A 21,293-nucleotide genomic window follows, 5' to 3' on the forward strand; every position below is an offset into this window, starting at 1 on the left:
TCAATAACTGCGAAATATTCTGTCTGTACAATTTATTGGGTGACTTCTTCGCCGTTAATGAAATTTCAAAAACTGCGAAATATTCTCCCTGTGTAATTTATTGAGCGCCTTTGTTGCGATTGCTATCTATAGAGTAGAATAATTGCAAATTTTGCATTTGTCAAGGTACCGCTAGCGCATAAGCTTCATTTATGCTTACACCTGTGCTTATACTTGCGTCGCTAGTGAGGACCGGGCTATTTATTTTGGAGTGATGGCAAGTCAAGAGAATATTGCATTTTATTAGATCGCTGCTGGCTGAGTAGGTCTAAGTCAAATGGTGGCTGCACTGTCACACAGACAGTAGAACCGACTACTGGCGTGACAGACAGTTACGTGATTGTTCACGCGATTTCGAGACAGTTGTACGTGCAAAATGGCATCCATTTCACTTGTCTGTGGTGTAGCGTTGATTGCAGTGATTGTTGTAGTGATTTTAAAGAGAGCAAGAAAAATTCTCCTAACTTCCAACTGGTACAAACGAATTTTTGCCGGTGGTGAAGCCCAATTTGCAGAAACAACCAGGAAAGTGTTCGCTCCCTTGAAAGAAAAGATTTTCGCTGATTTGAGCGAACACTTGAAAACAGTGAAAGGCGATGTTATGGAAATAGGCATCGGTTCAGGGGAGAACTTTGATTATTATCCCCATGGAACCTCGCTTATAGCTGTTGATTGCAATCCGCACGTACAAGACCGTCTTAAAGCAAGGTTGGATAAAGCTGCCGACAGAGTCCACTTGAAGAAGTTTGTCGTGGCTTCGGCGGCGCAACTGGATGTCGACGACAATTCTGTTGCCGCAGTTGTTTGCACGTCAGTGGTGTGTTCCATTGATGACGATCAAACAAGAAAAACCTTACAGGAAGTGAAACGAGTTCTCAAACCTGTGAGTAACGCATTTGTTTCCTTTACAATCGAACCTCCAGCTGAACCTCTGTGCCGTTGCCGCGCCTCTCTCCCCCTCCCCGAGCTCACGCGTTGCGTTGCGTTGCGTGACCACTATTTATGCTCGCCTCTTTTTCTCCGTCTAAGGAAAGATTTTTTTACTTTGTTTCAGGGTGGAAGGTTTTATTTTCTTGAACATGTAGCAGGTTAGTGAATTCAGAATATTAAGTGCATGAAATCGCCTCGGTGCACCTCAGGTGTAGCTGATATTAAAACGTTAACAGGAAAGGATAATCTGACGATACTGTCAGCCACACTGGGGCAAGATGTAATATTGTGATAGAGTGACATTGATTACCGTGTTTTGCAGCTCTGCCTGTTGTTTGACTTGTCGATTGCATGTAGTGTAAGCGATAAAACAAAAGTGTTGCTAATCGCAGAAATTAATGCCCAGCAGGAAAAGCCAGTCTTTCACTGTCTCAGAAATTTCCAAAAATACAAAAAATCACCAATCCGAAAAGTTAAATTCCAATAAAATTTTCGTGCCACACGAAATATGGGCAACCATATCGAAATGGAATTTGCATTCAGAAAAATTGAAGAAACCAGAGAAAAACCCTCGGAGCAAGGACGATAGCCAACCGGCCAAACTCAACCCATATATAATACAGGGTTCAGGAATATAACCCAGCTCACAGTGGTGGGAAGTCAGCAATTTCCTCTGCGCCATCCTTGTCCCCAATCCAGGGGTGTTTTAACATTCCACTGAATTCGCGTCATGAGCGATGTGGGTCATTGTTTTTATGCAATATTTCTTTGCTGTTCTTTCTGATAGGAAAGCCATGGACTCTCCCATACCTTGTTCAGCAAATTGTATCAAAGTCACTCATTTGGCCCACCGTATTCAATGGATGTCGCTGTGATCGAGAAACTCTGTCTTGGATAGAAGAAGCGGGCTTTAAAATGGTACAGGCTGAGAAGATATGGCTAGACTGGACCCCAGGCATGTTCGCTGGCTGTAGTGCTATAACGGTTTTGATTACAAAAGTTGTCTTGTGTTTCGTAAACTCGATACTCCTTGGGTTTGCAGAAAAGGGAGAAGACACTGAAAAGAAAAAATCATTGTGACTTTTGATATAGATAGTTATATCATTTTGTTAAGAGGCTCGTTTCTAAGGGCAATTAAATGTGCGTAATTTTGATTGAGTATTTTTTAGATTTGAGGCATCAGATCGTGTAAAATGTCATTTCAGAGTTTTGTGATGTTTGACTACGAAACAGGTAGAAAAAAATTAAATGTTAGGTCGTGTATTCGTTGCCCGCATTTTCCCTCGTCCCTTCAGGGATCTCTGTCGGAAAAATACTACACAACTCGTAAATGTTATCCTAACTTATTGCATGTCAAACTAGTGCATAAGTTTTATGTATCACATAGTTTCTTACAGAGTATGATTTTGATTTTCAGACCGTTGTCGTTCCTCTCTTGTCTGAGAAGGTGTTATTTCAATTTGGGTTTGCAACGATATACTTTTATATAATTTGAAAGTAAATGAGTCCATCAATCAATCAATCAATCAATCAATCGATCGATCGATCGATCGATTAAATTAGCAATAGCTTACTGGACATATACCTTTAAGGGCCCATTAACCGATCTTTTTGAACCGTTGCTAGAGAAAATTTATTCTCATATAACCTCGTCATTTTTAGTTACTTCAGAGTTATTTCATGTGTTTTAACTTTTTCGTGATCAGTAACACTAGTGATGACGTCATCAGGCCACGCCCATGGTCATGTGACTAATACAGAAAAAATGCAAAGGCTCCCAGGGAAATTACTTTCTCGGGATTTTTTTCATTGATTCAATATTTTAATTTAAATCTTCATTACGCTATGCATCGATTTTGTTTCATTTCTGAAAGGTCAGATTTTGAAAGCATTTCAAAATATTGAAAAATTCGTAATTTTCTGAAAAAAAGCATGATTTCGAAAAAGAAATGCATAGCTATGTTGCCAACGTTGGCTGTAATCGACATTCGTCGAAAAAGGCTGGATTTAATGAAAAACCGCGTTTCCTTTAGTATTTAAAGAAACCGGAAGTGCGCCCGATATATATTGGAAGTTACCCTATCAGCGCGTGCGCAATTTACATTACCAGCGCACTTCGGTAAGATCAAACAAAGCCACACGGAATTAGTTTTTCTCTTTCTATTGCTCTTGTTTTTCTATCTTTCTCCTATTTTGTCTTTGCTTGTACTTTTTTTACTTTGCATTTTGCGAAACACAAAGAAAAGCATCTAAAATGTAAGCGAATTTGCAAGTTTTTGAGTTGTTTTTATTTTCCGTGCTCAGGCTGACGTAAGTGACCGGAAGTGAAATTTTACCTCCTTAGCAACGCGCGCGAGCGCGCGCATGAATCGGTTAATGGGCCCTTAACGATAAAAGTTACATTAAATTCTAAGTGAACATTGCAATGATAGCACAATTATAATATATTGCAGCTGATATACATGATTTTCATCAGCGTTATAACAGCTGAAATGAAAAGAAAGAAATTAATACAATGTGTATCTTTGTCTGTGAAATAAAAGCGAGAACTGTCAGGGTCTGTTAGAACATGTAGATACTTGTGATACTTGGACCCCGTCCAAGCAACGCAGCAGGTGTTTGAGGTTTCAGTCTGAAAACGCATCGAATGTTCTCCGTCCACACTACGCGAAGGAATTTAAAAACGCAACAATCAGCGGCCATTTTGGATTTGTGTTTGAGGGAAACTCGGGCAGGGAAATCACGTGATTATCGTGACGTCATCGTTTTCAAAAAGCTCCAAAACGTTTTCCGTCCACACGAAAACAAAAAGCCGGCGTTTTCAAATTCCTCCGGTTTGAAGAGCGTTTTCGAAAGCTCTTTTCCGTGACGGATTGGCGTGGACGGTAGGCCAAAGCTGCGTTTTCAAATTTCGTAGCGTTTTCTAATTTCAAATTTCTCCGGGATATTTAAACGGGATATGGGATATCCAGATTCCCTCCCCTGTAAAGGGGCCTCAGAAATAAGCTAGTAATGGGGTTAGATAATGAAAAAGGGGCTCTTGTCGAAATAAAACTCTTAAAGGTGGGGGGGGGGGGGGAGGGGGCGGGGGTCACTCAAATTGAAGAGGGCCGCATTTGTTGGAAGGAGGGTGCGAAATCGAATCCTTTACTAGGATACTAAGATTAGTGAAAGCACAGGAACGAATTGCCAGTTTCTGCCACTCCTAAGAACTATCAATTAACTAAGAGTGCATGGAATCAAATTCTATTTGAGCCCTTTTCTTCAAAATTTAAGTGTAATAACCGCATAACCAAATGATGGACCAGCATCAAGACTCGTAGATGAATACTTCTTGTTTTGGCGTTCTGATTGCTCCTAATAAATTGATTGACACTTGCAGCATGCTTGTAAACTATGCAGTTCTTTTATGAGGGGTATCGAATGGTCTTTACGAGCAGTTGCGAGCATGCGAGTAATGCGTTTATTTTTGCGAGTGCGTGCAGTGATCAAATTTGCCTTGCGAGTAGCGAGCACTTTAAAAAATTACGCATGGCGAGCAGCGAGCACTTTGTAAATTTTCCGCTAGCCGAAATCTCTCTTATGCTATCTACAGTGGTTAAATAAACAAGTCAAGTACGTGTACTTACCTTTAACCATCATATCTTAGGCTCCACAAAAAAGTCCTCTATTGGCCGGCTCCATGAAAAGCTTGTTTCGGTCCATCTGACTTTCAGAACATCGGTCCTATGTTGTTAAAATGACAATAATTAGTAACAATTCCAGTGTAAGCTTATATTAATGAGAGATGTTAGTTATGTTGGATAACCTGCGAAGTTGTTAGTGAAGTGTTGCAGCCATTCGGCAAAATTCAAGTACATGTACTTATATTTCCGTTTTGGAAAGAAAGATTGCGTCTGTTTCCATGGGATTCAGAGTTTGACTGTTCTATAAGTAGAGTCACATGCCATAATCATAATGCCGAAATCTCGTTCGGCCCTCTTGGCAGTGCCTTGTTATCCAGTAATACACAAACGAAAGATAACCTCGGCGATATTGCGTAGAAAATGCTGTTGTTAAACCTCCCAACTCAAATATGTTTTCCGATTGGAGGAGAACGCGTGACGTGCCACGTGCCATTGGTCAAAACTCACTGACTCCCGAAGGGAACAACAACTTTCTACTCGCACGAGTTGGGAGGTAACAAAACACTTAATGACTGCTCCCACGGAAGACAACGAGTTTTGTCTCCCCTCGACCCTTAACGTTCCTCTCAGCTCCGCCTCGGGAAACATTCAGAACATTGAGGGTCTTGGGGAAACAAAACTCATTGTTTCCCTCGGAACCAGTCATTAAGTGCTTATTGCTTGGGTTATCATTTAATTAGGTAGTGATGCTGTTTTGCTCTGACATTTCTCGGTGCAATTAGCGATTCACTCTTTACAATTAGCAGTGCTGACGTAAGTGGTTCGCGCAAGTATTTTAATTTGATTGTTGCTGTTGTAGTTTAATTAACAGTAGTAAATGTTTGTAAGTGTTGGATGTATATTTCTGCATGACATGTTTGGTGACCAAGTTATTCGTTTTGCACGTTGCCGTCTTTGTTCAGGGTCGAATAATTTGGCCTTGTCCGAAAGTAGCAGAAAATTAAAAAAATTCTTCCCAGTGACTCCACAAAGTAATTTGTCCTGTAATTTGTACTTTGGCCTGTGACTAAATCCTTATCTATTAGCGCAATCAACGACATTACTTAATTAACACAACTAATCATTATGGTATTAATTATGGGCACCATTTATTGTTTAGATATTGATTTCAACTAATTTGCCATGACAACAAAGAGCTGATAATTGGCAGAAGGCGTGTTCTTTAATTAGCATCCAATTAAGACATCACATTGTTCGTCACAAGGCGTGTTTTTCTTGTAGCCGTTGCTTTCATCTCATTCATTTTCCACTGAGCGTACCCCAGATCACTACAAGACAAAATCAGTTCAGAAAAAGCAGAATCGAATAGTTTCTCTCTGAAACAAACATCTATTTTACACTTTTTAAAGAAGCAGAAAGCGATCAAATCACTCTATTTTCCCCAAAAACCACGACTCAGAATTCAGCGCAGATTTAAAGGTAGGTGCTGTTACAAAATCACTTTCCATTTTATAGTTTCGGTAATTGCTTACTTTCATACACACTGCGAATTAGAACATCTCATATTTACATTTGAACCGCATTTCATTATTTCTACGTACATTTACTTCGTTTGACTTTCAGTATTGCATGCTCCAATACATATTTTCAATTCTGTAGGGTTCTCTGTTCTCTTGTCTTGAATTCGTATACGCTCTGATCACCTTTTCTCGTCTACTTGAAAATTTCTAGTGCTGGCAGTTACACTAATGATAGCTAGTCATAATTTCTTTCGCTCAGCCTTTTCCACTTGGGTGGGGACTTATCTTAATCGGCAAAAAGGCCGTTATAAGTATCACAAAGTGAACTTACACAGCATGAACCACTCAGTAGCTCTTTTCACGGTGAAGCGACGGACGAGGCAGCCGCAGTAACACGAGCCGTTAGCTTTTCCGAATTTTCCCAAACTGTCTATTTAACAATTAGATTATGAACAATAGAGTGTTTCTGTCGAGGAACTATCGGCTGATAGTTGCCCGGCGGAAATTTGACGTTCTTAACAGTTGGATTATTCGCTCTCGATTTTTTTCGGCGTGATAGTTCACCACTAAATTTTCTCCGGTTTTTATTGGTTTAATTTGATCACGTGACGCAATAGTGTTCATCCGCGAAGATACAGCCTATAGCGATACAGCTACAGCCTCATAGTAAATTGTAATAAGTGGGTTTTTTCCCTTTTCCTTTTTCAAATTCTACATTTGGCTTTTACGGCTTTCATCTCAAAAAAAGTTTAAAATAATTTAATATGATTTTAAAACTGCGCGCCGAAGAAAATTTAGTGGTGAACAATAACACAATCTTTTTCTCAGCTCGTGAGCGAGCGGAATTCAACAAATCCTGCAATCTGATTGGTTCCTGGAGCGGGCGGAATTTTCTCATCCGGACCGCCACAGCGAGCGGAATCCGTCGAGTTGATCTATTTTCGTGAACGAATTAGCGGTAATCGTCAATCTTTCGCCCATTTTACACTTCAATAGCCGATTAATCAACGCAAGTTTATTTCTATTGACCTTTAAGGTAATTCCTCTGAAATAAAAGTTACAATAGGTTTTCGTTCAAACTTTGTCCACTGAATATTTGTCATATGATAACTTTAATTTTGAAATAAAAAAGGTGGGTGCCCATGCTCATTAAGGAGCAGTGAGGCATTGAAAATGCCCCATTTTGGCATTATTTAATGCTTATCATGAGAACGCATTCCCAGTAATTGTAACATCTTTGTGAGCCCGGACTCATAAGAACACGCATTAAACTACAGTCAATACAATGTGTCGGACACAAATAAACGTTTTAAGTTTGATTCAGACAGAAAGCTAAATCCTTGATTAAAAATTTGAACCAAATTTCTTGACGTGGTTACCGACTGCAAAATAGAAAAGGCCACAGTGTGTCTGCTATTTTTCTTATTTCTTCAATTTTCAGCAATAGAAATTAAATCAGTCTTTTCTCACGCAAAGCTTATGATTAGTTGATTACAATGACTGGAAAAAAAATTGGGGTGCCCGTGTTCATTGGTGAGCTAGAGCCATTTTTCAACTGACAGAGCTCAATATCAAGGCAAATCCGTCATGTTTTCAATGTGCACGTGCACGAGCGCGCGCTAATGACGCCATAAATTATGCGCAGTAAGGATGCGCAATGCAAATGTGAGGAATGACCTTAAATGGCAAGGAAAGTCACTGTAAGTAAATTCAATTGAGTTTTTTGACGTTGTGAGAGTTTGTTTGGCTGTTTGTAGCTCGGCGCTGTAATGGCGCGTAATCCTGCGTGTCTCTCTCTGTACAATTTTAAGTAAAAAATGAGTCAGTTTCAGTCGAGTTTACCTCTCCGATCGTTGCCGGATTTGAGAGAATTTCTGTGAAATACACTTCACGAATTTCCTCGCTATCTGCTACTCAATTTACGGTAGAAAAGTCTGATTTCGAGTGATTCGCAACGACTGACAGAAATTGTTTTTGTGGTACACCTTCAAACTTTGCACGAAATTTCACACCGGAAAAGCACTTGGAGAACTTAAATGGTGAACTAAATGCGACTAACATAAAGTAGTTCGATATAAATCTGTTCTTTAATACATCTTTCTTTGTCTAGTATCTGAGTTACTCGCCCGTTCGCTCATTAGATTTTTTACGAATGGTTTGCAGAGTCTTCAGACGGCGCGTAAGCCAATTCAATGACAAAGCTGCGAAAACAAACCCACTTGTAAGCCAATTTATCGCAAGAAAAAAAGATAAACATGTTATTGTCCGGCTTAGGATCGGTCTGTATAGTGAAAAACTGTGACCTCGGGCTTGAAACTGCTGCCCGAGGCCGCAGGCCGAGGGCAGCATTCGCGATAGAATGCTAGTACATTTATACTAAAACTCGATAGAAAGACGGAAAATGTTGTTTGTTTCGTATTGAATTAAACCAGCGAAAGATGGTTTTCCATTGTTTCTAACTGTCACCTTTGTATTTCTAGAATCCAGAATTTGGATACCGGTTTTTGTCACGTGACCTGTTTGACCAATTGCAATGATGTTTGTGGTTTCCAGTACTCTCCAGCTTCTGCTCGCCGTTGTGCTCTTTGTGTTAGGTGTGTGTGGAAACCTTATGATTCCCTTTCTTTCATACAGCACAACTCTCAGCTGTCCTCACACAAACGTTTTGACAGCGCTCGACATCACAGCTACGCTGCTTGGTCCTGGGCTCATGCTTGTCACTCTCACTACGGGCCCAGCCTGCTTAGAACATAACCAGTCACTCTTCCAGGCCCTTAGCTTTCTATGCTCCTGTGTACAAATCAGTTGCTTTATGGTTCTCTTCTTTCTTGCATTGTTTTGTCAAAAAGTGCATTATAACGCTCATCGTGATGGAAAACGTCGTTTTATAAGAAGGGAATTTGCTTTTGTTGTCGTGTGTTTGTTAACTGGGTTGCTGTGGGGCGTTATTCCTCTCTTCGAATGGAGTTCTTACCAAGGCCTTCCTTTCTTACATTCTTGCTTGTCTGCAAACCGTTTTCACTCGATCTCTAATTATTCTCTCTTTTATCTTGTGTTCTCCTTTGTTGTTCTGTTAATCACCGCCTTACTCGCTCTAAGGGCGAAAAACTTCTCCCCCGTTTACTCAGTGCAGTTCTTCTGGAAACGACATGAATCGGAAATGAAGATCAACGACCCAGAAGTAACAACAGTCGGTTCGTCTAACAACACGTCTGTTTATGAGTCAAGAATGAGCTGTTTTCAACCCAAGCAGCAGTCCGCCAGATCAAGCGTGTCCGCTTACAGACGCCCTGATGTTTTGTCCCTCGGTAGCAGTCCAGCGCTGTCCAGGAAATCTTCTAAGCAGGTTCGTGAGCTTGATAACAGTATACTGGAAATTATTCTCAGTAATATCCAACAGCGAAACATTCAAGGCTTTTCTCATTCAGCAAACGCAAGTGACAGAAACCCAGGAGAGGATACAACCAGCCTAAAGACAGGGGCGTCTGTTTCCCCTGCAACCTCGGGACTGAAAGGTTCCCACAGAAGTTCTCAGTCAAGCGCTCATTCCGCTATCCTGCGTGACCCGTTTGTAATTTCCTCGAGGATCCCGCATAAATACCCAGTCCTTTCAGCGAGGAAGAATCATTTCCAGAGCATGCGAGCACTGCCCCAGTTGAGTCAGTTTCAACAGCAGCGCTCCCTTTCACGTTTGTTGTTGCTGAGATGTTGCGTGACCGCAATTTGTTGGCTTCCTCTTTATACCATAGCTGTGCTACAGCTCTCCGCAGCTCCCTTCCCACAAGAATTTCCTGTCTACTCTCAGTGGCTGGTTTTCATTCAATCCTCGATCGCTCCGCTGTTTCCTTTGTTTGACGCGGGTTACAGGCAGTCACTGAGGCGGGCAGCGTTCTCTGCTCTTAAGGCATGCGCATGTGGAAACAAGGCCGACTTACACAAGTCACGTGATGTGGAATTTAAGATCGAACAAACCCAGCAAGTTCGCTTGAGTAACGTGAGGCCTATTGAGAAACAAACTCTGAACAATATTTGACTGAAAGCTTCACAAATCCTTTAAAACATAATATAAACTGTTTACTTTACTGTGCTTAAAAAAAAGAAATGATCAGCATGAGGTATATAGCCGTTCTGGGAAATCTTTACCTGTTTCTGGTCTATGATTGCACATAAAATTCGGTATCATAGGCCTGCAATGCAAGCAGAGAGGTAGATACTAAAAAAATATATTTCGTTGTAAGTTTTCACGGGGAATGACAAAACTTCACTACATGAGGATTTCAAGAACGGTTGCATCCCTCACAGTTCTGAGTGGCAAAGTTTCTTGCTAGGTTTCTGTAAGATTCCATTGCCTTTCAACTCCCTTTGCTACTCTGAATAATACCGTTAGGAGAAAAACGCTTTGTAATTTGTTCAACCAACTGTCATGAACTGTTGTGTCGATATGACACCCCTGCGCCAAAGATACAAGTCTATTTATTTTAGAGGCGTTGTTTCTTTCTATAAGTGAATATAGTTTTCCCAGCCTCATTCACGGGAATTCTAAGTTCCTCGCATGGACGCCGTTGTATGATATTGTGAAACGCGTAAGATCATTTAAGAGCTTGTATGGGAGTGTAACGAACGTATTTAGCATCTAGAAATACGGGAAAGAAATACAATAAAAACGACTTGAGACGATTCCAGCGCGTTTTACTTCGTTAAGTTTTCGTCTTTATATGTCATTTATTGGCAGTGTCTCATTAATATTTTACAGAGAGGAAAACATTGCAATTTCAACTGGAGGTCAGCAAAAACAACGTTTTCCCATAACAAACACTCCCGGATTGCGGGAGAGGGAAGAGGGTAAGCCCTAATTGATCTTATTACCCTCCGCTCCAGTACCAAAGTTTCCCAAGGAAGATTTATTTCAATACCACGAGTATTGGAGGGATAATGCGTCGGCTTTGACATGATGGTGGCATTGCAGTTAACTGAGCTCGCAGTTTATTTAACGTATTTATTCTTTTTTTTAATTTATTTATTTGCCCATGAAAAGTTTGGTTGAGACGTCAGAATGGAAAACCTAGTGGTACCGGCTTGTCATACCTAGTTATGATAAGAAGCCCTAGCTCCCAATATATTCGGTAATGTAATTTTGTTTTTGCCCTTTTTCAATAAGTAAGACTCATTTGGAAGAGTTACACCATCAACAAAAAGGACATTATGATTCTGAGATCGTTCCAAATCCGATTCTTTTAGTCCAGCCCCAGATGTATTCTTACTCTCCCCAGGTCTCCGTGGTCATCCTAATCAAGATGGCGACGATTGATAACTAGCTGTATGTAATCTCGATCCACCGAGAGATTGCGTCGGTCGACAGTCCAAAGGTTGTTAAGTGCACTCAAGAAACGCTGCCAAAGAAACTTTATTACTTTAACCGCTGAAACAGTGAGTGCAAGGGAAAATAAGGTGAGTGCAAAGAAAAATGAGTAGAAAACTCTAAAAACGCCGGGAAACACGCACGACAAAGGTGAATCGGTTGAAAGAACTTCATTAAATAAATGAACTTAATTAATCACAGAATTCAGAATTGATCACAGAACTGATCTGCCTAGCTTAGCCGAACGCTACCAGCGGATTAGTTTACAGTCGTATTTATTTTCTAACTTCAGTTGAAATAAAGTGTGTGAAGCGTTAAGGTAAAGGTACACGCGTAAGCAAAATTATTCTGACCTGAAGGTGAACATAATTATATAACAGCGGTGATTAATCGCGCGTGACCTTCAGGGCGAAAAGTCTTAGACAAAAGCTTATAAGTCTTGGTCCACGTCAATCATCACCCTCGTCTCTTTGCCGAAAGCTACGCCCAGTTGTGACAGTGTACGCAAAAAGTTACTCCATGCAGACACTCTAAACTCCAGAATATATAAAACGTCTGGTGTTGGAATACTGCCGAGGTGACCCGATATTAAAGAACAATCGAATGGAACAATCGGCGAGTGAGAAACAGACAATGCTTCTAAATCTTGTTCTTATTGTATTAAACGACAATTTTGTTCTAAATATTTATTTGGGCACGTGGTTATGTCCTGGTGTACCGGTACACAGAGGGAATAACCATTGTATTCCTTTCTTTACGAACCTTTGTTTAGCTGTTGAACATTATTGGGTCTTTTGTATCGGTTCTTGTGAACCCGTACACTAGGACAGAACCGGGCACGTGTTGCCGGCGTGACCTACTGTATTTTCTTATGAAGTCACAAAAAAATCTGAAATCGTTAGCTTGCAAGCTTATATTTTCCAGCCAATCCACAAAGTATTTTTTACATGAGTTTTACTTGGTCTACTGAGGGTTATTGACTGAACTAGGCTTAAATAAGCTTACAAACCTTTTTAAAATGTGTTACTCAAACCAAAAGACAGCTAACATTTCATGCAGTGAAGAGGAGGTTTAGATGATTGACATCTACCAAATGCAACTTCCTGTATAGACTTTCTGGCCTGAAGGTTGTCCATGAAAAAAAGCTTCTTATATGTCCATGCATGCATTTAAATGAGCTTATTATATGTGATTTCATGCACTAAAGTGAGCTTATTATATGTGATTTCATGTATTTAAATGAGATTATATTTAAAATTGAGCTTATTATATGTCAATGCATGCATTTAATTGAGCTTATTTAATGTGACTTCATGTATTTAAATTAGTTTTTATTAGGTCATGTGGAAGTCTCTGGGTGTCTCTAAAACTGGGGTATACAAAGGAGAGTTATTTAGACCTCAAAATTTATCAGAAATCTACCTTATCAATACCATAGTCAGTGAACTTTTAGCCCAAGGTGGGGGGTACTCCCATATGGGATATATAGGTATGTGTCACAGGATAGAGTAGAGTTTTTGAGTTTTTGTTTTTCCCTTCAATAGGGTGTCATTTTTGGGGCTTTGGTCTTTAATAGGGTGTCATATTTCATGTCCATCACCTTAAATAGGGCCAGGGTATAAGACCCTTCACAGCACACATCTATCCAAATTTTATAGAAGCACCCCCTCTCCCCCAAGACTTTTAGCTAATGTACTCAGTGTCCATTACCCATGCTGGCAGTCAGAAATTATCACAGATTTTTATCAGGAGAGTCATATTTAAACCTCTTGAGAGTATTTTATATTTGTATACAAATTATGTAGTCTAAATGCCTAGCAGTTGAAAAATTTAACTTTGAGCTTGACAAAATTCCTGAGCTTATTAGCACAGAAAGCAGCCCAAATGCACATTGTGAGTGGCAGTTACACAAGACTACAGATGACTGGCTGTTGAGTATTTAGTATGACCGTTTGTATGGGAATTGCTACCCAATCTTAAGCCAAAACTATTTTATTACTTGTCAAAATGCATGGCATATAATTTTCGAAAACAAGAATATCAGAATATTACTGACAGTTTTCCATGGAATAATTTCTGTGAAAGTAATTTCTGACTGCTGAACATTTAGTTTATTTGTCACCTTGCCCGTTCGTGAATCCAGTTGACTATACACTAACACATTGAAATTTGCTTAGTGTCAAGGACATAGCAGTTTAATTTATGGTTTGTTCAACCTTGGAAAATTCAAAACAAAAAATTCAAAAAGAATTTTTGGAATTGCTTTGCCAATAATAGCCTGTCTAAACAGAGATAGGAATTGTTTTCTCAAGAAGTTTAAATAACTATGCTGAAAAACCTGTGAAGCTTAACCTATGAACTTGGAAAGTATGAGAATATGAAAAAAATGATCCTTTAACTCATGATCATTTTTAAGTTTTTATAAGAAAGTATGAAACTAACTGAAATTTCTAGGGGGGTTGGGGAGGGGGGGGGGGTAGCCTGCAAGCAGGCTCTTTGCTTGGAAAGAAAACAGGAAAGAAAAAGGGGAAGAAGCCCTTTCCTGTCCTTCTTTCTTGCCATGTGAAGAGTCTGCTCATAGGCTAGTTGGGGAGAGGCAGGGTGATGGGGGTGGAGAAGGGGAGTCAGATGAAAGTTCCTCGACTGGGGACAGTAATCTGAAACATTTTTGTTATTGACCTACTAGGCTACCTTGATGAAGACTAATTATGTTTCCTTCTTTCTAATCCCTAGCAGAAGATGCATTCAAGTAAGTTAGCAGTCATTGAAGTCACTGATGGTTTCCTGTCCTGTCAGGCAGTAGAAGATGTAAAATCAGGTTCATTCCTGACAGATCTTTGGGGTCCAGTGTTAGATTTGCCAAACGCTCATACAGTGCACGTTGAGAAAAACAAGCATGTTTGTCCTGAAGGGGTAATGCTGTGTTTCAATCATTCCTGTAAACCTAATGCAAAGTTCATCTACGAAAGCCGCAAAATTTCGTATCCATCCCTAAATGCGGACCACAAGGTCTTCTGGTATGTGGTGGCCACTCGTGACATCAAGAAAGGAGAAGACGTCACCTATGATTACAATACTACAGAATATGACATGGCTGAACATTTTAAGTGCAACTGTGCTGCAGAAAAGTGTTTGGGCAAAATAAAAGGTTTTAAGTATTTGTCACTAGAACAGCAAAAAGAGAGGGCAAGTGATTTATCTCCTGTGGTAAAAGAGCTTTGGAATGAAAATTCATGACAAAAGTTGAATTTTTTCCTTGTAGTCAGCTTAAGTGTCTAAATGTACCTGGGTTCCTTATAATTTCTCTTTTGTTTAGGAAAACATGACAGTTATGATATGATACAATAATTTTATTTTTACACGGTATTTCCATCAGTCTATTTACAATTTGTATGTCTCAAGCTTTGTGTGTTCTTCTTGGAATTAATTTTTTTGAGGTAACAATACTTTAATTTTATAAGAAATGTTGCTCACAGCACTTCATTATGCTTCTGCATAATAAGCCGTGGAAGATAGGGGAAGGACCATTATTGTTTTGGAATGGGTGGGGGGGGGGGGGGGGAGAGTTATCTAGGGCTTCACCCCCACTCAGGTTGTGCGTGATTTTTTCGGTTGGCAATAGCTTATAATAATGATAATGATAATGATTTTATAACATTAATCATAGGACTTGAATAGAACGTACTTGCTCGATTTTTGTTTTTTTTTTCTGTTTTTTTTTTTGTTTTTTTCACATGGCTTCCCTTCTCCCCTTGCACAATTATTTTTTCAGCAGTTTTTGCTGTGCAGGAGATTTTTTTGGACATTGCCAACATAGATTGTCTTTTACATGTTATAATACCACACCCCCCCAAAAAATAATAAAAATATGCCACAATTTTTTTTTGTTTGACTTTGATTAACATTGTGTCAAGTTGTCTAATTTAAAAAGCTTTATTCCCATCTCGGTTCTTTCAATTATTCTCTCTCAGTAAGGGCAAACTAAAATGTCACTGATGATCGTCTGAAACGATAACCCAGTTTTTTGTAGGATTAGCCTGATTTTGACGATGTACTAGCGGCGCTACAGAAAGTACGACCCAGCCTTGCGGATCGCACGACGCTAACATGTGCTTAGATTGCTGACCTCCCGAATGACGTACTTCCAGTATAATGGATCTGTTAACGAGAAAGCGCTGTCCTGGGGAGTCCAGTTTCCGTTTTTATTGACAACCTATACCTGGAGAGTTTTGAAAAACAGGTAATAACTACTTCGTCCAACAAGCCTAGGATCTGGAAACGCTACGTGGACGGCACCTTCGCCATCATTGCGGAAATGTCGATAACTTCTTACTGCATTTGAACAACTGGCAGCCCTCCATCCTCTTCACCATGGAAAGAGAGAATGAAACTCGCCTTCCCTGACACCGCAGTTTCAAGAGAACGGCCCCCTCACCACCAGCGTGTAGAGGAAGCCTACGCCCATCGATCAATACTTAGCTTATGATTCACACCGCACGCAACCAACTAGCCCGTACCATACCTCCGCCGTCTTAGACCACGCCCACAATACGGTACACCACCCGCTTTAGAATGAAGTAAAGTTTATTGATCGTGGTCCGTAACTGGTACACACGCAGGGTCAAGGAGGCCATTTGCATAAATCAGCAAGGTCACTGGAATAGAAATTACATGAGCATGGATGCCCACGATCAAGAAACACAACAGCGACAGCAGACCGCTGAGGGAACAACTCGCCGATACAGCGAGGATCGAAAATCGCCAATTACAGCCGTTGAAAAGCACTCAATCCCAGCGAAGCATTGCGCGACTCATCAGGTGACAAGCAGGTGATAAGTCGACCTCATCGCCTAATGGTTAAATATGACCGGGATCGGGATTAGCCGGAAGAAACCGTCGGGATTACGGGATTGAGGGAAAATTTTTGGTCGGGATGGCGGTTCGGAAGAATCCTGTATATTAGGGACCCTTTTATTTTAACCTCTCTATAACGGCCACCTCTCCGCAACGGCATCCAAAAAACAGTTTAGCGCCTCAAGACAACCTCCATAACCTCTCGACAACCGCCAGTTAATCAACGACTGACGATCAGTGTATACAAAACTCCATTATTGTAAATATGCCTGTTCCGTGAGCCGGCAAGATGAACCGAATCCTGCAAGATGGCCCCGCTCGCGATTATCCGCTGCGTTCCGCAAGGAAATAAGTGCCCTTTTACCACATAATAATTATAATAAATCCTTTATTGACCTAGTGTGAGGTCAAGATAGCTGGATATTGCCCTCGTGTGATTTTTGCGTGTTTATGGGCCTCGACTCTGACACGCAAAAAAAGAACGAGGCCACCATGACCTCACGCTTAGTCAATATAAACCCATAATCAATATAACTTAGGGCGCGCGCTGGTCCTAGCTAATTCCTGTTGAGCCATCAGAGTAAAAATATCTCGGCCGTGAGTAAATAGCAATGACGTGTGCAGTTTTACTTTAGCTGCGAAGTTTCCGTCGAGTTTATAGCTGCGAGTTCCTTTTTTTAAAGTTTGGGCAATGTGAACATCATTCTAAACAATCCAACCCTACTTCGAGCCTTTGACTCTAACCAAGCTAAGAAGTTTTGTTTTCTAAAACTTGAGTATTTTGACTTTGTTTGTATACATTTTCATTGACTGTTCTTTAGAAATTTGATTCATACCGCGCGTCGATGGTCTCTGTTTGTTTGTTTTCTGTTTTATTGATTTAGTGTGATTGTGAGCTGTTGTGTTACGCCTTTACACGCTACATGCGCCCCGAAAAAGGTCAGGTGTCATGTTGCATCTCTTCCATGTACAACGACCACTTTCCTCTTCGGCCAAGGTGGCCGTTGTGGAGATGCTCGAGTGTATTTCTATTTCATAATCACGAGTCGTGGATTTGACGTTGGCCAATTCGCAAACATTTGTCTTTGACTTTCATCAGGGGTCGCAGATTACCATGGTAAATAACAGTTAGCCTTTGTGCTTACCCAGCCAGGTCGAAACAACAACTGTCTACAGTTGCAACTTGGCTTTCAGCTTGGACACATGCCGTTGTCACGTTAATGTACCAGTCAAATCGAAGCTTCAACATCCCCCCCAGGCAACCCCCGGGGCATTTGAATTTTTGCAAAATTTTTGTTCAAATCCCTCCAATCCCGGGCCAAAAAGCTGTTCAAATGCCCCATCATAGGTCCATTTCAGGTGATCAAATGCCCCCACCCCCAGGAAAATTGCCAGATTACTGTTTTAACTTTTCAGCAGCTTCTATTAAGCTTGTGAAGCTGTGTATGTAAACATGGTTTAACAGACAACACCAAGAGGACCAAGGCCCTATTTGCCACGAGGCAGGAGGAGGTCAGGTAACAGGTAATAACCAGAGAGAACCAATAACAAAGTTGACAAATTTTGATGTCGAATTATTATCAATAAACCTCTAATATAAAAGTAGCGGTGTGGATGTGGATCAGCTGCATGTAGGTATATATTACACTAGACCATTGTTCTACTCGTAGGGAAACACGTAGAGAATATTTCAATTCAAAATATGTATATTTAATACCTCTGTTTCGATTGAAGCCAATTTTGTTAAATATTGGATACATCAGTAAAAGAGAAACAATTACAAAGTTGCTAAATTTTCACGTCAAATTATTAAACCTTTAGTTATGTACACCTTTATTAGTATAATTGAAATAATCATATTAACATTGGCACTCTGTCGATGTAGAACATAACTACTAATTTATATGCTACTACTGAAGTGTCAGTGTATCAATGCGAACTTTCAAATTTGCGTAGTTTTTAAAATGAACTTAAACTATTTAAAGAATATACGAGTGTAAAATATCTTTGTTTCTGTTGAAATCATTTTCGTTTCTCTGTTGCTGTAGTTTCTGTTGCCCTCTGTACTGCCTTTGCCCGGTTTTCCTTCTTTTTCTGAAGATGGCTAACCCAAATCTTCACTTCATTTAAAGAAAGGCAACACTTTAATTTTAGCCAATGTGATAAGGCTGTGTTCCGCTTCAATCCCCTTCTCGAAGGCCTCTTCAATAATTATAATAACAAACCTTGTCTAAGCCTTTGGTTTTCAACCAATCCGCCGCGAATCCGCAATCTTTTCCTTTGAATTCATCAAGGTTTGTCTCCGCCATGATTTATCAACCAACGTGTAATCAGCGGGACACGTGATATGAAATCGAGGCCCTCGATCAAATTCCCCACCCCCCATGAGTGGCGACAGGAGCCATAATTATGGCTCCTGGTGGCGATCAAATGCCTCACCCCCGTGAAGACTAAAATGATCAAATTCCCTACCCCCCGGGCAGGAAAAGGCGTCAAATGCCCGGGTATGCTCGGGGGGATGTTGAAGCTTCGATTTGACTGGCCTGACTGGTACATAAGTTTTTTTTTGGTCGGTCAAATTCGATTTAGGTGGTAACTTTTCTTTCACGTTATCCAGTTGCACTATGCAACATCTAGTCTTGTTATTGTTATAAGTCTATTGTTACTAGCGTTCTATCATAAATGCCGTTCTCCGATTGGCTACGCTACTCACTATCTATTTTGTGATAGATAACAAGAAGATCTGTTAGATCTTATAACCGCGCTTTTAAAATTTAACTGTTTTCTTAGTACTACAGTCGCAACGCAGTCCATATTCCAAAGCAATCTTTGATGATTCATTGATTACTGTAGACATCACATCACTTGATCAACACACACTCTATTATTGCACCATCAGTCGTAGCCGTTGTGACATCTCCGATGACGTAATAGTCTTAATCTGGAACTTTCTTCGGGATATGTATGGACATGAAGATACGAACACTATTACAAACCGCTTTCTTTCTTTAAAGTCACGATTAAATTTAATTGTTTTTTTCCCTTGAGTTAAGGGTTAGCAAAGAAGTCACACAAGTCACATAATTCAAGAATTGCGTTATCTACGGCTATCTTTAGTACGGTGGTTATTTCCCTATCAATGACGTAATCTTTGCACGTTCTGACACGTTCTTTGCTTGGCTTGCAAATATTTAATTTTCCTTCCGATCTATGAACTTGCTGCGATGAAACAGTCAAAGGATTTACTTCATTTGCCTAAAACCCACAAGAAATACTCGCAAAATTACAAATAAATTAATGACCGTCGCTTCTGCCGAAATAAACTTGCAAAGTAAACACGATCTTATTTGTCACGTAGCGAAAGTGAAAGCTGCAACGTCAGCGCATTCCATGGCTGACGTAATACCTTTTTTCAGCGTATTTATTATTCCCTTTAAATCCAACGCTTTGATAAAACGAAAAGAAAATATATTTTACCCACAAAAAAGAAAACAATATCCGTAAAATTGTCCGTGTATTTATGTTTTAACAGCTTCTGGCGGAAAAACATCACACGTTGCATGACTCAAAGTTTGGCCGAGCGGAGGTCTGCGTCTGGTCACCGACAAAAAAAAAAAAAATAAACCACGGGTAAACCTAGAACCGCGCTCGGCCCATGGCCGCGCGGTTAATGAGCAGCGTAGCAGTGTGCTTTTGTTAACAAAACGAAGGCCGCTTCTTGGCATTTTCAAGGTGCCCGTGAAGAGGATTTAGTAAAGTTTTGAGAGACTAGTAGACATATACTAAAACAATTAAATCATTCGCTGCGCCCTCGTCAACTATCACGCGTTATAGTTCGCCACTAAATTTCCTCCGATTCTTATTGTAATTCGCCGAGACGAATCCGCGATGACTGAACCGAAAATTCAAGAAAATAGCGAAACATTTGATCGCGTGTCAGGGTTTCTAAAGGTCTCCGTGGTCATGCCTATCAAGATGGCGACGATTGATGGCTTTATGTAGCCTCGATCCCCCGAGGGACTTTCGACGCAGTTACGTCGGTCGACAGTCCAAAGGTTCTGACGTGCACTCAAGAAACCTGCCAAAGAAACTTTATTACTTTAACCGCTAAAACAGCGAGTACAAGGGAAAATAAGGTAAGTGCAAAGAAAAATGAGTATTAACATGAAACAATGGGTAGAAAACCATTAAAACGCCGGAAAACACGACAACAGTGAAAGGTAGAGGTGGCGAATGGTAAATGCGAGACTTTGCAAGACGGCGAGACAAGCGTTCTTGTTTGCGAGCCCGAGACATTTTGACTTTTTAGATTGCGAGACCGAGACTTCAAAGTGTTTTGAGTGCGAGCGCGAGACGTTCAGACTCTTAAAATTCGAGCCCCAGATTTAGTTGAGAGGTAGACTGAGCTTGTACAGCCTTAAGCCAGCTTCTTGGAACTGACTGGAACTGGAAATTCGATTATAACACACTACGTTATGATATTCTGGAGAAAAATAACTGTTTTTCTGGCGCCAAAACGGACTTTGCAGTAGGTTTTGTACCTTTTTGCGGATTAGGATAAGTTTAGCCTGCGTAGCAAGCGTTTTCGTGGGGTTTGGAAGCAAAGAAAGACCGAGGAACGGGATTTTCGGTGTTTTGTCTGCACGGAAAATGGGGCGAGAACCAAAAAAAAGAAAGAGGGGGGTAGGAGAGGGGAGGGAAGGAAACGCTTGCAGACAAACCCCTGGATTTTGAAAACCTCCGTTCGCCAGCGAACGGAGCTCGTGATTGGCTAGGCTAGTCCAATATTATTGACATGTGTCGCTCAAAGGCATTTTGATACCTTTGAGTGCCAGACAAAAGGGGAAGACGCGTTCGAAGCTTGGTTACAAAACGCTTTAACTTTTCTCGCTGAACGAGGATTTAGTCGTCAGCTTCGACAGTACGGTAGAAATCCTGTAGTGCAATGCCGACGCTTTGGTTTTT

The 21,293-nt window shown here is 40.5% G+C and overlaps 2 protein-coding genes across 3 annotated transcripts; both read left to right on the forward strand.

Annotated features, from left to right (window-relative positions):
* The first annotated feature begins 390 nt into the window (after positions 1-390).
* LOC110066909 (thiol S-methyltransferase TMT1A-like) lies at positions 391-3,537 on the forward strand. The gene is made up of 3 exons (XM_020774163.2): positions 391-922; positions 1,094-1,127; positions 1,757-3,537. The coding sequence occupies exons 1-3, from the start codon at positions 416-418 to the stop codon at positions 2,047-2,049; spliced, it is 834 nt and encodes a 277-aa protein (XP_020629822.2). The 5' UTR covers positions 391-415; the 3' UTR covers positions 2,050-3,537.
* A 7,835-nt stretch (positions 3,538-11,372) lies between these two features.
* Positions 11,373-15,351, forward strand: LOC110066910 (uncharacterized). Of its 2 annotated transcripts, none has more exons than XM_020774165.2 (2): positions 11,373-11,563; positions 14,208-15,351. In XM_020774165.2, the coding sequence occupies exon 2, from the start codon at positions 14,214-14,216 to the stop codon at positions 14,709-14,711; it is 498 nt and encodes a 165-aa protein (XP_020629824.1). In that variant the 5' UTR covers positions 11,373-11,563; positions 14,208-14,213; the 3' UTR covers positions 14,712-15,351. The 2 variants fall into 2 exon arrangements, with proteins under 2 accessions (XP_020629824.1, XP_020629823.1); XM_020774164.2 differs by having other exon boundaries at positions 14,211-15,351.
* The last annotated feature ends 5,942 nt before the right edge of the window (positions 15,352-21,293 follow it).

The sequence above is a fragment of the Orbicella faveolata genome, unplaced genomic scaffold, assembly GCF_042242905.1.
Source record: "Orbicella faveolata isolate gen_17 unplaced genomic scaffold, um_ofav_v1 contig_35, whole genome shotgun sequence".
In the NCBI taxonomy this organism is placed as follows: Eukaryota; Metazoa; Cnidaria; class Anthozoa; order Scleractinia; family Merulinidae; genus Orbicella; species Orbicella faveolata.